Source organism: Cavia porcellus, unplaced genomic scaffold, assembly GCF_034190915.1.
Source record: "Cavia porcellus strain 051 isolate PalLab524CR breed Dunkin Hartley unplaced genomic scaffold, mCavPor4.1 scaffold_14, whole genome shotgun sequence".
Classification (NCBI taxonomy): domain Eukaryota; kingdom Metazoa; phylum Chordata; class Mammalia; order Rodentia; family Caviidae; genus Cavia; species Cavia porcellus.
This window is the reverse complement of record NW_026947497.1, coordinates 74,800,303-74,813,673: the sequence shown is the minus strand read 5'-3', so window position 1 is coordinate 74,813,673 and position 13,371 is coordinate 74,800,303. Positions and strand designations below refer to the sequence as shown.

The 13,371-nt window shown below is 40.4% G+C and overlaps 1 protein-coding gene across 6 annotated transcripts in view; it reads left to right on the top strand.

Moving 5' to 3' along the window:
- Atp13a3 (ATPase 13A3) overlaps positions 1-13,371 on the top strand; it is an 86,762-nt gene that overhangs the window by 51,817 nt on the left and 21,574 nt on the right. For all 6 annotated transcript variants that reach the window (XM_003476955.5, XM_013160225.3, XM_013160226.3 and 3 more), the window contains 14 exons: positions 1,011-1,127; positions 1,629-1,646; positions 1,739-1,892; positions 1,980-2,100; positions 4,755-4,879; positions 6,297-6,472; positions 7,361-7,483; positions 7,565-7,644; positions 8,509-8,551; positions 8,644-8,753; positions 9,007-9,103; positions 9,548-9,620; positions 11,085-11,262; positions 12,656-12,837. In XM_003476955.5, the coding sequence (XP_003477003.2) occupies positions 1,011-1,127; positions 1,629-1,646; positions 1,739-1,892; positions 1,980-2,100; positions 4,755-4,879; positions 6,297-6,472; positions 7,361-7,483; positions 7,565-7,644; positions 8,509-8,551; positions 8,644-8,753; positions 9,007-9,103; positions 9,548-9,620; positions 11,085-11,262; positions 12,656-12,837 (1,597 nt within the window). The remainder of the gene's footprint in view (positions 1-1,010; positions 1,128-1,628; positions 1,647-1,738; positions 1,893-1,979; positions 2,101-4,754; positions 4,880-6,296; positions 6,473-7,360; positions 7,484-7,564; positions 7,645-8,508; positions 8,552-8,643; positions 8,754-9,006; positions 9,104-9,547; positions 9,621-11,084; positions 11,263-12,655; positions 12,838-13,371) is intronic.

Here is a 13,371-nt window from a genome sequence, read left to right as displayed (position 1 = left end):
TTTTTTCACCCTTCCCAATGTTATTAAAGTACATTCCAAGAGACTAAAATGTAGTAAGTAGTAGCTTTATTAGAAGGGTTCAGGATGAAGTTGTAAACTCAGCCTTGTACTTCAGCCTGTTTAGTCTGGTTCAGTATTAGGAATTCAATTCATGGCCTTCACGTCGAGCTGTAATTCCAGTCCTTTTTAGTTAGATATTTTGTTTTGCATTTATTTTTTGAGACAAGATCTTACTGAGTTTTCCATGTGGAACTTGAACTTGGGGTTCTCCTGCCTCAGCCTTCACGGGTGCGATTATAGGTGTGCTTCGCCAAGCCCGACCCTCAACCTACTCTTTGTTTTTTTTTTTTTTTTTTTGTCTTTTTTGAGACAGGATCTCACTATGCAGTTCAGGCTGGCCTTGAGCTCACTTTGTAGCCCAGGCTGGTCTCGAACTTGCAAGGATCCTCCTGCCTCAGCCTCCCGAGCGCTGGGATTACAGGCATGAGCCACCACGCCCGGCCTCAACCCACTCTTAACTTAGTGGTTGTACCGGGGTAGAATCTCTGTCGGCAGAGAGGTGTTCCTGAACGATAGACAGAGTTCTTGGGGCTGCAAGAACCTTTTCTTTTTCTTTTTCTTTTCTTTTTTTTTTTTTTGTCTTTTTCATTTTTATCGGTACCGGGGATCGAACTCACGACTGCCTGCTTGCAAGGCAGGCGCTTATGCCGCTGAGCTAAATCTCCAGCCCCAAGAACCTTTTATTTTTCACAAAATTAGTCTGTGCACCCAGTAAGTTGTAAGAGCAGAAGGACAGATGTTCTGCATTTTTATTCTACTTCTTGACTGTCTCCCCTTTCCCACAGATTGCTTAGGTAATTACCTAGCAACCTGTGTTTACCTTAGGCATCTAGCAGTACATACGTGTGCACTGAACAGCAGTTTTTAACAAATCTACTGAAAATGGACCTCACGGTCACTGGAACCAGTAACTGGATTTTATGAAGTGGGTATTGATGGTTTCCTTCCAGGTTTTGGAGGAAGCAACTGAGGAAGAAACAGCGCTTCATAATCGGATCATGCCCACTGTGGTTCGTCCTCCCCAGCAGCTGCTTCCTGAGCCCACTCCGGCAGGAAGTGAAGACATGGTACGTGCTAGGAAAGGCTGGTCAGGGCTGTTGGTGCCAGCTACAGGAGCTCTCCTGTGGAAGTGCTGCTGGAAGGCGTCAAATGTCTTTTATTTTAACCTTATGCAAAAAGGGCTCTGTCAGCTCTGTTTATCTGAAGCTGTACCGCTGGTGTGGGACAGGGAATTTTGTTAAAGGTTCAGATTTGTGCTTTCCTATTTACTAAGCAGCTTTCGTGCCTGATGTCTTAAATATATGATGGTCAGATCTTTTAATTAAATTGCATATTCCTAAAGTTGCATAAAAATAATAAATAAAAGAAGCTTTTCAAAAGAAAAGCTTTGTGTTTTAGATGAATTTTGAAAATAAGGTCCTGCTACTTTATTTTTTGAGACGTAGTAGAGAAGGAAAACCATGAAATAATAAAGTTCTTTGCTATTTTCAAGTAATGTTTGTGGATGCTTAAGTTATTTTCAACTTGAGTGTACTAATGAACTGAATTGTGCTTGCTTTTGTTTATAGGAGCTGTTTGAACTTCCAGTAAGTGAAGAATGTTTTCTTGTAACCTGAGTACCTTCATTTGTATTCTTGAAGAATAACACATTCTTTGTACATCTTTGGAAATTGTGTAGGCTGTTTATGAGATAGGAATTGTCCGCCAGTTCCCATTTGCTTCAGCTTTGCAACGCATGAGCGTGGTCGCCAAGGTGCTGGGAGAGAAGAAGATGGACGCCTACATGAAAGGGGCCCCTGAAGTCATCGCCAGCCTCTGTAGACCTGAGACAGGTGAGGAGGAGTTGGGCTGGGAGGAGGCTGATACTTGTGTTTGCTGGTGTTGAGTTCTAACAGTGAACTGGCCTTTTTCCCTTTTAGTTCCTGCTGATTTTGAGAGAGTTCTAGAAGATTATACTAAGCAGGGTTTCCGTGTGATTGCTCTTGCACACAGAAAATTGGAGTCAAAACTAACGTGGCATAAAGTACAGAACATCAGCAGGTAGGGTCGTCCCGCTCCTATGGCTTCTCCAGTAGCATACTGTTTGTGAATGTGTAAGTCATACACAAGAATTTGCCTGAGGTTTAGTTATTTATTAAATAGTTATTAAATCTATTCATATCTATCTATATATCTGTATCTATATCTATATATATAATGCAATATCATGTTAGGTGATTGAGCCAAAATTATGTGCATTTCCCTCCATTATGCAGTTTCTTTTCATTTTGTATTGAGTTTTTGCTTATGCTTGCTTATTGAAAAATTCTGTATTCCCTTCCAACTTTTTGGAACTACTTTCAACTTACTTGTTAAATATTTCTCAACTGCTTACGTGTCATGCATGTTGGAGGAATGGTAAACAGTTCTACAGAAGTGTATTGTCCTCACATTATCTTGCTTCAGCCCAGTGCTTGGACCTAAACACTAATTTGGTCAGGTTGTGGTCACCACTCAGCGGTCTTCCTCCCACCCCATTTTGCTTGCTCTCTGCTCACGTGGCATTGCTGGCATCACATTTCCTTCCGTTAGTGTAGATTTCAATCTCAAGGATTGTTGCTTTTGTTGTAACGGATTCATTCTGTCCTTTGGAGGTGAACCTGTGAAGTGTGCATTTTGTAAGCAGAGAGGATTATCCGTTAGTTTTCTGCTAATTTTGACTATTTCAGGGACACAGTCTATACTTGAGTGTTATAGAAAACCACATGCAGAACGTTTCCCTGTGATCTGTGGCTTTTGTAGGGCGGGCGCTGCAGACTACAGTGTATCACAGTTCCTCCAAAGGGCATGGTGCACTCTTCTCTCTTCGTAGCTTGGCCTTTTGGCATTTTCCCTTAAAGAGGGCTGGCTTGCCTGTGGTTCTTGAGCCTGGTAGACTCCTGTCTCTTGGGCGAGGCCCTTTGTTCTGCTAGAAACACCGTGTTCTTGCCAGTCTTTTTCTAATTCCATTTTCCTCCGTCATCCACCGAGACCTCTATGCTGCTGTTCTGCTTTGGTAGTAGAGCTTAAATCTTTGTATCTTAAATATTGTTCTCTTTGTTAAGTTGAAGGGCAAGATTTCCATGACCTGTGTTATTTGTAAGAGATTCAGAAAACCAGCTGAACCTAGAATCTACTATCTCACAGGACAATATCTAGTGCTTTTGACTCTAGTTTGGCATACAGCGCGGTGTTCTGAGTACTTTTTTTTCTTGTTAACACCAGCATTAACAATCATTTTTAAATTCCCTAATTATTCTTTAATATCTTTCCTATCTACCTACCTACCCGTTGTTACAAATTACATATTTCAAAGATATTTAGATTTCAGGCATCTTTATTACTGATTCTTGTGTAATCGTTTGGTTCTTGTAAATAAGAAATTCTAGTTGCTAATGTCAACTCCTTTTTCTCCATTGCAAAGAAACTCCAAGTTTCTATAGTATAATTTTGGTAGTTGGAAAGTTGATAAGAACGTGACTGTGTGGATCAGAATTCATCTCCGTTACATGTTAAAGTATGTGTTATTTTTGCGTATATAGTGTCTCTGGCTGCACCCTACTTCTCTGCAGAAGTTCTTTGAAAGGAGAGTGACTTGTCTTTTCATTTTTGACCTTCTAGTAAGTAGCACAGTGCTAATGCGTAGTAGACTCAACTATTTGAAGAATACCACCTGGGTAACTGCATTATCAGTATTTTAGACACTTCTCAGGGCCTGAGTAGTTCTAACTGTATACACTACTGTAGTATTAGTCCCTGTGTCGTATATCTGGGATCAAGCATTGTTTATATAAATGGGTGTAGTGGCACATGGTTATAATTCCAGCAATTGGGAGGCTGAGGCTGGAGAATCAGAGCGAGTTCAAGGCCAACCTGGGCTATTTAGCAAGCACTGAAAAAATTAACAGAATTGTTTATCAAGTTGGTGAGAACTTAATAATGAGTCTGCTATAATTTTACTAGCTGTGCTTGTGGCTCAGATTTTTCCCCTTTCTCTTAGGGTATTTTTTTTTTTTTTTTGAAGAACAGTATATAGTCCTTCATAATACTTACACATTTTGGGGTTGAATTATAAGATCAGTAGAATTTAGTATTTTTTTTTTTTTTTTTGGTACTAGGGATGGAGCTCACGACCTTGCGCTTGCCAGACAGGCGCTTACGCCACTGAGCTAAATCTCTGGCCAAATTTAGTATTTTACAAGATAAACATTTTCAAATGATCCTGGTATTTCATGTTTCAAAGGATAAAATTTTATTCTAAGGGGCTGGGGATTTAGCTCAGTGGTGTAAACACCTGCCTGGAAAGTGCGAGGTCATGAATTTGGTTCCCAGTACAAACAAACAAAAAAGATTTATTCCAGTATATCAAAGTAGGGGCTGGGGATTTAGCTCAGTGGCATAAGCGCCTGCCTTGCAAGCAGGGAGTCGTGAGTTTGATCCCCGGTACCGATAAAAAGGAAAAAGACAAAAAAAAAGAGTATATCAGAAGTATCTTTTGGAAATTGTTTTTTGAAATTAAAAATTTTTGAGGTGTTCAGGTTGTAAATACACACATAGTTTATTCAGCATATAAAATGTTCTGCTTCATAATATGTAGATACTTTAAATTGTCCACATCAGGAGAATAGCACTGTTCTCTTGACTAAATCATTGTGTTAAAATTTCTTTTTCTGCAGAGATGCCATTGAAAACAACATGGATTTTATGGGATTAATTATAATGCAGAACAAGTTAAAGCAAGAAACCCCTGCAGTACTTGAAGATTTGCATAAAGCCAACATTCGCACTGTCATGGTCACAGGTTAGATATTGTGAAAGACGCAGGAAAAGAATGAGCGTGTGTGACTGAAGGGGTGGTGTCAGTTTTAAAAGGTTTTACATGTGGCTCTACCTCATACTGCCCTTTCTCAGCTCTGACTGCTTTCCCGAGGTCCAAGGTAACCATGCAGTAGTCTTTCTGAGACGTAGCTAATTCTGTTCATAAGAAGTATGGAAAAACAGTGAAGAGAACACGATAAAAATTTAAATTCTGTTCTTGTGTGTTATCTGTCTAATCTCAAAGTTTTATTTTTTATACTAGAATATACAGTCATTTGAGGATTAGGGTTAAACATTTTGGGCTGTTTCACACACCACCACATACGGGAAATAATAGATACTTGTTATAGCTAGATCTTTGTATGTATGTAGTGGTGAAAATAGCCTATTTGGAGCCTGTTTTGTTGTTTTTCTGCCACCCCAAATGATTCTTGCATTCTTAGTTGGTAATTTTAGATAACTTCCTTAGCTGTATGACATTGTGGCAACTCTTTCTCGATACCAGAAGTTACTTACTTTATGGCTTTTGTGTGTTCAGTAAGACTCGCATGAAAAAAGCCTGCGTATATATTAGGAGTTAGATTGAGAAATTCGTCTAATACACTTTTTACCGTATAGTTGAGGGTCACTAAATCGTGCGGCATCCCAGCATTGTTGCCTCCTTCAGGCACTTCCCATCCATGTCTCCTCGCTGCTGTTCTCCTCTGCTATGACAGAATGTGACTGTGTCCCAGGGGCTGAAGGAAGGCACCCGTGGAACGGTGTGTGGGAATCGCCCTTCAGTTACAGTAGTGGGAGGGTCCCTCTCCCTGCGGGCTGACTGCCCGTCTGTGTCACTTCAGCGGGTCCTTCTCATGACGGAGGGGTTGTCTGTCTCACTTCTCCTTGCATCCATTCTGATCACCTCTCCTAACCGCCTGTGTTGTGTAATGTTCTGTAATTGTCCTTTTCTGTTACATACTGCTCTAGTACTTCTACACAGAGTGTCCTTGCCTCCTGGGTTACCTCCACAAAGGTTGACTTAGCATCTGCTCTGTGTGCCATGCCATGCCGTTTGTTGCGGGGCAAACAGTACATGAATGAAGACCATATGTGTATTGATGAGTTGTGGGCCACGGCTGGGGTGTGGTGCCTGCCTCCTGTGCTCAAGGCCCTGCATTCCATCTCTAGCACCACAAGCATGTTCTGGGTACTTGTTTACACATAGGTACTTGTTCCATAGGAGGCTTTTTAAAATCAGTGCGCCCTGAGGATGTGGTTTAAAACTGGCCAGGATCAAGAGCACACATCATTCTTAATCTGCCCAGCTCAGTCAGGGACTGCCGTAGATACTCAGTAAATGCCTGTTTGATACAATTACATTTCTGTTTAAATTTTAATACAATTATTTTGAAAACTAGGTGACAATATGTTGACTGCGGTTTCTGTGGCCAGAGACTGTGGAATGATTCTACCTCAGGATAAAATTATTATTGCTGAAGCATTGCCTCCAAAGGATGGAAAAGTTGCCAAGATAAATTGGCACTATGCAGACTCCCTACCCCAGGGTGGCAATTCATCAGCAATCAGCTCAGAGGTGAGGCCAAGATTTAACTTTCTGTTTTAAAGCTTGCTTGTTTGAATTTACTCTGCAAGTATTAAAAGTGGTGTGTTAAAGCACAGTCAGTGCCCTATTTTTAAGTAGTTAGTAACAAATGATGCACGTGGTTCTTAAGCTTCTACACATGTGGTGCCTCAGTTCATGAGCTTGATTCCTCCCATGATTCTGGTTGCAAGCCAAGTTGGATGAGAACTGAATCAAATTCAGTGTTGACCTTAGGGGGGAATTTGATTTGATTCTTACCCACTTCGGTTTGTAACAAGAATCTTTTGAAAGGAGCTCATGAATGAAGGCACCCTTGTACTTACTTTAATCTTTATATCTTCAAATTAAAAATGGCATTTAATCTTGTTTTTTCTTTTTCTGTTTTCTTTCTATTTTTGCATTTTTTAAAAACAAGTTTATTTAAATTTTTTTTTGGTACCGGGGATCAAATTCACAGCCTCGCATTTACCAAGGTGCTTATGCTACTGCCCCCCCCTTTTTTTGCATATTTTTAAAAAATGAATGTTATAGGTACTTTTTTTTTGTACTGAGAATTGACTCGGGATCTTGTGCTTGCCAGACAGGCGCTGTGTCTGGCCCCATTGTAGGTACTTTTAAAAACAGATTTGCACTTAGAGACTGAGGAGGGAGGACTGCAGTGAGTTTGAATGACATAGTGAGTTCCTGTCTCAAAAAAAAAAAAAAAAAAAAAAAAGAAAGAAAGAAAAGAAAAGATTTTCATTTTGAAGAAATGTTTAATCTTTAGCATCTTGATTAAAATAGCTAAAGAAACAGTTGAGTTTTAGAGCAAGTGGATTTAATGTAGATCATGTGACGTGGTGTGGTAGCCTAACTGCAGTGCCCAATGTTTGTCCACAGGTGATTCCAGTGAAGTTGGCTCATGATAGCTTAGAGGACCTGCAGTCCACCCGTTACCATTTTGCCATGAATGGAAAATCATTTTCCGTGATTCTAGAGCATTTTCAAGATTTGGTTCCTAAGGTAAGTGAGAGTGAGTTTGTGGATGTGTTCACATGAGTGTATTGTGGAGAGTATTTTTAAAAAATTAATGTTCTTTTCCAGTTGATGTTGCACGGAACGGTGTTTGCTCGTATGGCACCTGATCAGAAGACACAGTTGGTAGAAGCACTGCAAAATGTAGAGTAGGTATTGGTGGACTTTGTATTTTGGGGTATTGTTTGAATTAACAGTTCCATCTTCAACCTGAATCGTAGCTAATATTTCTTAGATATATGCCAAACATCCTTAATCCTAATACGCAAAATCTGAAATGCCCCAAAATCAGAAATTCTTGGAGTATTGCCACAGAATTTGGAGGAGTTCACATTGGAAGTTTTTGAGTGAGGAATGCTTAGTTGTTGAAGTCTATGCAGGTATTCCAGAATCTAAAAAACTTGAAGCCTGAAATACTTCTTGTATCAAATGTTTGACATTTCAACACACACACACACACACACACACACACACACACACACACACACACACAGAGTGCGTGTATAAAGTCATTTATAAGGTAAGTGAGAACTTGAAGTGCCTTTTGAAAATAAGCTTGTGTGCTTGTTAATAGCTAAGGAAAAGCACCCTCTATTTCTTCTCCAGGGGATTCTTCAGGGTAGAGTACAGTCAGGTCTCTATTCCTGAGGGAAGTGACTTCATAGGTTTAGTCACAGTTGTGTTTGATGTTTTTAAGGGAGAAATTTACCAATAAATAAAAAGTAAATGTACTAAAGACCATCTTGTCACAAGCCTTTACAGGTGAGGAAATTGAGATGCCAGGACGATTTGCCCTTGCTGTGACATAAATGCAGCCGTAACACAACCAGTTCACTCTGGCCAGTGCTGTTAACAGCACACCATGCCTGTGACCATCGTAATGGGAGGGCCCACTGTTCCATCCAGAGCCTCTTGATCTCTCAGGTCTCCATGATGTGTACTGGAGAAGTCTTATTAACTTAGATGTTGTGTCATTCAAGAAATTAATGCTTTCCAATTATTTTGGTCCTTAGTTATTTTGTTGGGATGTGCGGAGATGGAGCAAATGATTGCGGTGTAAGTATAGTCCTACCATTTACTGCTGCACTTCTTACTCTAGCCTAAACGATGTTCACAAACTTACCCAGCCTTTTCCTCACAACCTTCAGGCTTTGAAAAGGGCACATGGAGGCATTTCCTTGTCAGAACTTGAGGCTTCAGTGGCGTCGCCCTTCACCTCTAAAACCCCCAGTATTTCCTGTGTGCCAAACCTCATCAGGTACTGCAAATTGAAATTGTGTTCATTATTTCTTTGTATCTTGTGTTATTTCTCCGTATGAAGATAAATTTTAATGACTGATAGCCCGTTTGAACTATAATTATTATTAACAGATTGCTCTGTTTTTCTTAGCTCTTTAAGTAGACCTGTAGATTGATAGCTATTGAATGTTTACATGCATCTATCCAGATATAACTGTGATCTGAACAGACTTTGAAATGCTTTCCTTCACACTCAGTCTTTCTCTCCCTAGGGAAGGCCGTGCTGCTTTGATGACTTCCTTCTGTGTGTTTAAGTTTATGGCATTGTACAGTATCATTCAGTATGCCAGTGTTACTCTGCTGTATTCCGTGAGTGCAGCCTTGTGCCCAGGGTGGAGTGGGGCTCTTACACTGAGACACGTACATGCTTGATTTGGGGGTAGGATGGGGTATTGTCTTGCAATGTTGAACTCATTGTGTAATCCAGCCTCAAATGCTTGGTGATCTGCCTACTTCAGCCTCCTGAGAGATGGAATTATATGGGTATGTCACCACACCTGGTTTTTAAGAGGTTTTTAATTCGATGAATCTTAAGGGGATGCCTTTTGTGCTAACACATTAAATCAAATGTTTATGTATATATAGTTGATTAATTTTAAAGGTGCAGGCAGACCCTTCCATTTTTATGCGAGTTCTTTTGTAGAACTTTGTGTATTTTTGGAATTGTTATTATTGGTGAAAAAATAAACTATAACCTGGGAGCAGTGCAGTAAAAATAATTTTTGTAACTATGTTTTAAAATTATTTTTGTAGATCTTAAGTAACCTAGGAGACTTCCAGTTTCTCTTCATTGACATGGCAATCATTTTGGTACTGGTATTTACAAGTGAGTGTTTTGCTTTGTTACTGATTTGACGTGAGAAGTTCTGACGTGATGTACTGAGCTTTGGTGAATTAGATCAGCAGTGGTAACATAGCTTTTGTCTCCCGATTCCCTATAAATGTGCTCTTTTATCTCATTTATGTTCAGCCTCACTGTTTCTTTTTTCCTCTTAGCGAAATATTTGAGAGTGAGTCTGGTCATACCCCTTTGTCACTGAATTTTTTAGTGGTATTACCTAAAAGTAAGTGCAGTTAGAATCAAGAAACTGCACATGGAGATAATATTATCTGGTCCAAAGCCCTCTATTGCATTTTGTCACTTGCCCCAATAATGTCCTTTGTGCTTGTTTTCTTCCTCATCCGCTGGATTAGAACCAGCCTGGAGTGCAGCCCCACACTTGCTCTCGTTACAGTGGCATCACTTCAGTCTCTCATTTAGCACAGACCCCCAGCCTTTTGGAGCATCCTGATGCTGATGTTTGAGTGTGGTTGTTCTGATTTAGTCTCCTTGGACTCAGGCATTTTGGAGGGATAGCACAAAAGTGACACTGTGTCCTGTAGATGAGTCATACCAGAATATAGTGTTGGGGAGACTGAATCAAAATAATGATGCTAGTAGGGATGGCCCATTGAATCCAAGGTCCCAGTCTGTCCATATAGAAGTAAGTATTTGTGAGATAAAGTGCTAACAAGAGGATTGTTGGGCTGAGACTGATAGGACATTGATCACTCACATCTTAGGCAGATTAATTCTCTGTGGGGCGGCATCCTGGGCCTTGTAGGGTGTCAGCGGTGTCTCTGGCTCTTCCTCACTGGACTGTAGCAGTGTTCTCCAAGGGCAACAACTGGTAGCATCTCCGAACATTACTGTGTACCCCTGGGCTGCAGAATCACCCTGATTGTGGAGAGTGAGCGAGACGGTCTTGAGTAGATAGTGAATCTAGTGAACAAGATGTCTGAAGACTAGTGCTTGACACTAGTGTGTCAGTGTAGCTCCTCACAGGTTATTACAAAAAGAGAAACAGAAACTGTTCAGTAGATGCAAAGCCCAGGGGGCATCACCTTAATGGTTGATGAGGTTTTTTAAAATTTTGTTACTGATATGCTTACATTGCTTTAGACAGTTTTTAGTGTCTTTAAAGGAAAAGTGTATTTTACCTACTTTTGCAATTAAAGACTCAGAAAATAATGGACTTTGTTAAATGTAATTTTATAGTTTTTTTTAACTTACATTTAATGTTTTTATTTGTATTGATGTTTCCTCTGCATTTCAATAGGAATATAAATAATACTCTGGAGGCTTTTTTTAAAGAAAAGCCTAAATTGTTTATTTTTACAGATTGGTTAAATATGTATAAATCTGTCTTGACTTGGGGGAACTTTCCATGTTTAAAGAATTGTTAGTCAAAACCATTTTTTCAAGTTTCCAAATGAATTTTGTTCTGTGTCCCTTTTCTTTTTGATGCAGTGAGTTTAAATCCTGCCTGGAAGGAACTTGTGGCACAGAGGCCACCTTCAGGTCTCATATCTGGGGCCTTGCTCTTCTCCGTTCTGTCTCAGATGATCATCTCCATTGGATTTCAGTCTCTGGGGTTTTTCTGGGTCAAGCAGCAGCTTTGGTATAAAGTGTGCCCTCCATATCTAGAGTAAGTAGTAGGTGAACCTGTGCAAAACATCTGTGTAGAATATGTGTAAATATGCACATAAAATGGTATGCAAATGTATGTAAAAACTTGCATGCACACAATTTGGCTTATGTTTCCCTTTTTGTCCTGGTAGCTCCTACCTGTAGGAGGGGTTTTGTTTGTTCTCTGTTGCTGATAACACAAACCACAGGCTAAGGTATGAAGAGGCAGATTTGACTCACCAGTCTGGTCTAAGATCGCAGGGCTACATAGGGGAATGATCTCCTTGCTGGCAGTGTTCCTGGGTAGGATGAAGATGTGCAGGACAAGAGACCTGGCCAGGTTAGCTTTCATAATAGAGCCCTCTCGGAATAACTTGTGAGCTGATGAATTGCTTGAGTGGATTTATGCATCTGCAAGAGCGGAGCCCTGTCCTTCGGTCCTTCCTCTTTGTGTCTCACAGTGGGGGTGTGGTTTCAGCATGAAGTTTGGAGGGGTCTGACTTGCATTTCATCTCTGTGAAATAAGAAAGTTGGAGTCATCTAGTCCCAAAGTCTTTGTACTTCTAACTTGTCTACACCAGTTCAGGAAATGGCATTTTAGAAAATGTAAATACATGACATTAAGTGCATCTGTTTGCTTATCTGTACTCTGCAGTTTTCATTATTTTATATAAATGTGAATAATTTTGTTGAATTAAATTTTTGTATGTATTTTTAGTTTACCTGTTGAGGCATTGTTTTTAAAAATTGTAAAAGTCACTATTTTCTAACCCATCGACAGGAACAGATAGAGCTGAAGGTGTGCTTGGTGGTTAGAGCACTAGCCTGGCATGTGGAGGCCTTGCAGGGATGGGGCAGGTAGAATCCTCTTGAGACTCTTAAAGTTCAGTGCTAGCAGTGTACCATTTTTTCATCACTTACCTGTGCTTGCTGCAGTGGCTGTTTGAGTAAGGGCGTGGACTTGACGTATTTGTTTCTGTGTAATCCACCAGTGCTGCCCACCTGGATTTGGAAAGGAGGGCCAGGTAGGCTAGAACATGGAGGGCCAGCCTGTGCTGTGCCCTGCTGGTGTGTCCCTGATGTAGAGCCCCATGGAAGCCTGTGAGGAACGGATGGTCTCACAGGCGAGGAAAAAGATGGAAGAGATGCAATAATCCTTCCCGGGTTAGCCCTGAGAGTTGTAGAGCTAACGTCAGACTCTGGTTTGTTAACCCAGTATTTAAAAATGAGAGAGATTTATTAAATGTTTCTAATTTTTTTTATCTGATTATAATGTCTGGCTAAGAGAAATCCCTTATTATTCTTGCATCTTTTTTGTTTATTCAGTATTAATACTGTTGGACCTTTTGCTCTTGATTTCTTTTGGGAAATGGACATTGTTTCCTAATGCAAAATTTTTTTGTGTGCTCTAGCGCTTGTAATACAACGGGAAGCCTGCATTGGAATTCTTCACACTCATGCAATGAAACTGAACCAGATAAAATTAAAAATTACGAAAACACCACAGTGTTTTTTATCTCCAGCTTCCAGTACCTCACAGTGGCAGTTGTCTTTTCAAAAGGAAAACCCTTCAGGCAACCTTGCTATAAGAATTGTAAGTTTGACATCTATTGTGATTTATACCCTGCCTTTCCCCTTTAAAAGTGATGGAGAAGAGTTTTAACTGTCTTCTCAAAGAAACAGGTCTTCACAGCTGGAATGAGCTAGTGGTTTAGATGTATTGTCATGTTTTGCTCTCATGAGACTTGTGTCCCAAAATTTAAGGTTAAAGCCCCCTAATGTTAAGCATTGCTGGTCTTCACAGCTGGTTACTTTGGCTGCAGCTTCTCTCTGCATCACACTGCATTAGGATTGGAAGCAGGAACCAAGGTTCTTGAGGGAGAAGTGGGGATCATCCATTTCTTCTGGGTGTCTGTGCAGCGCCAGCTACCGTCTCCCCCTCTTCTTCCTCCCTTCCCATTTTCTTCTCTTACACCAGCAGGGCTAGCATCCACCTGGAGACTTGTGCCAGTGTGGACTTGTTTGCCCGTGACAACAGGCTGTAGCATTTTAAATGACCGAAATCCAGAGCTGTCCATTAGTGTATATGAATAGACAGTTTTTAGAAATCCGAAGCATGGCCGGGGAT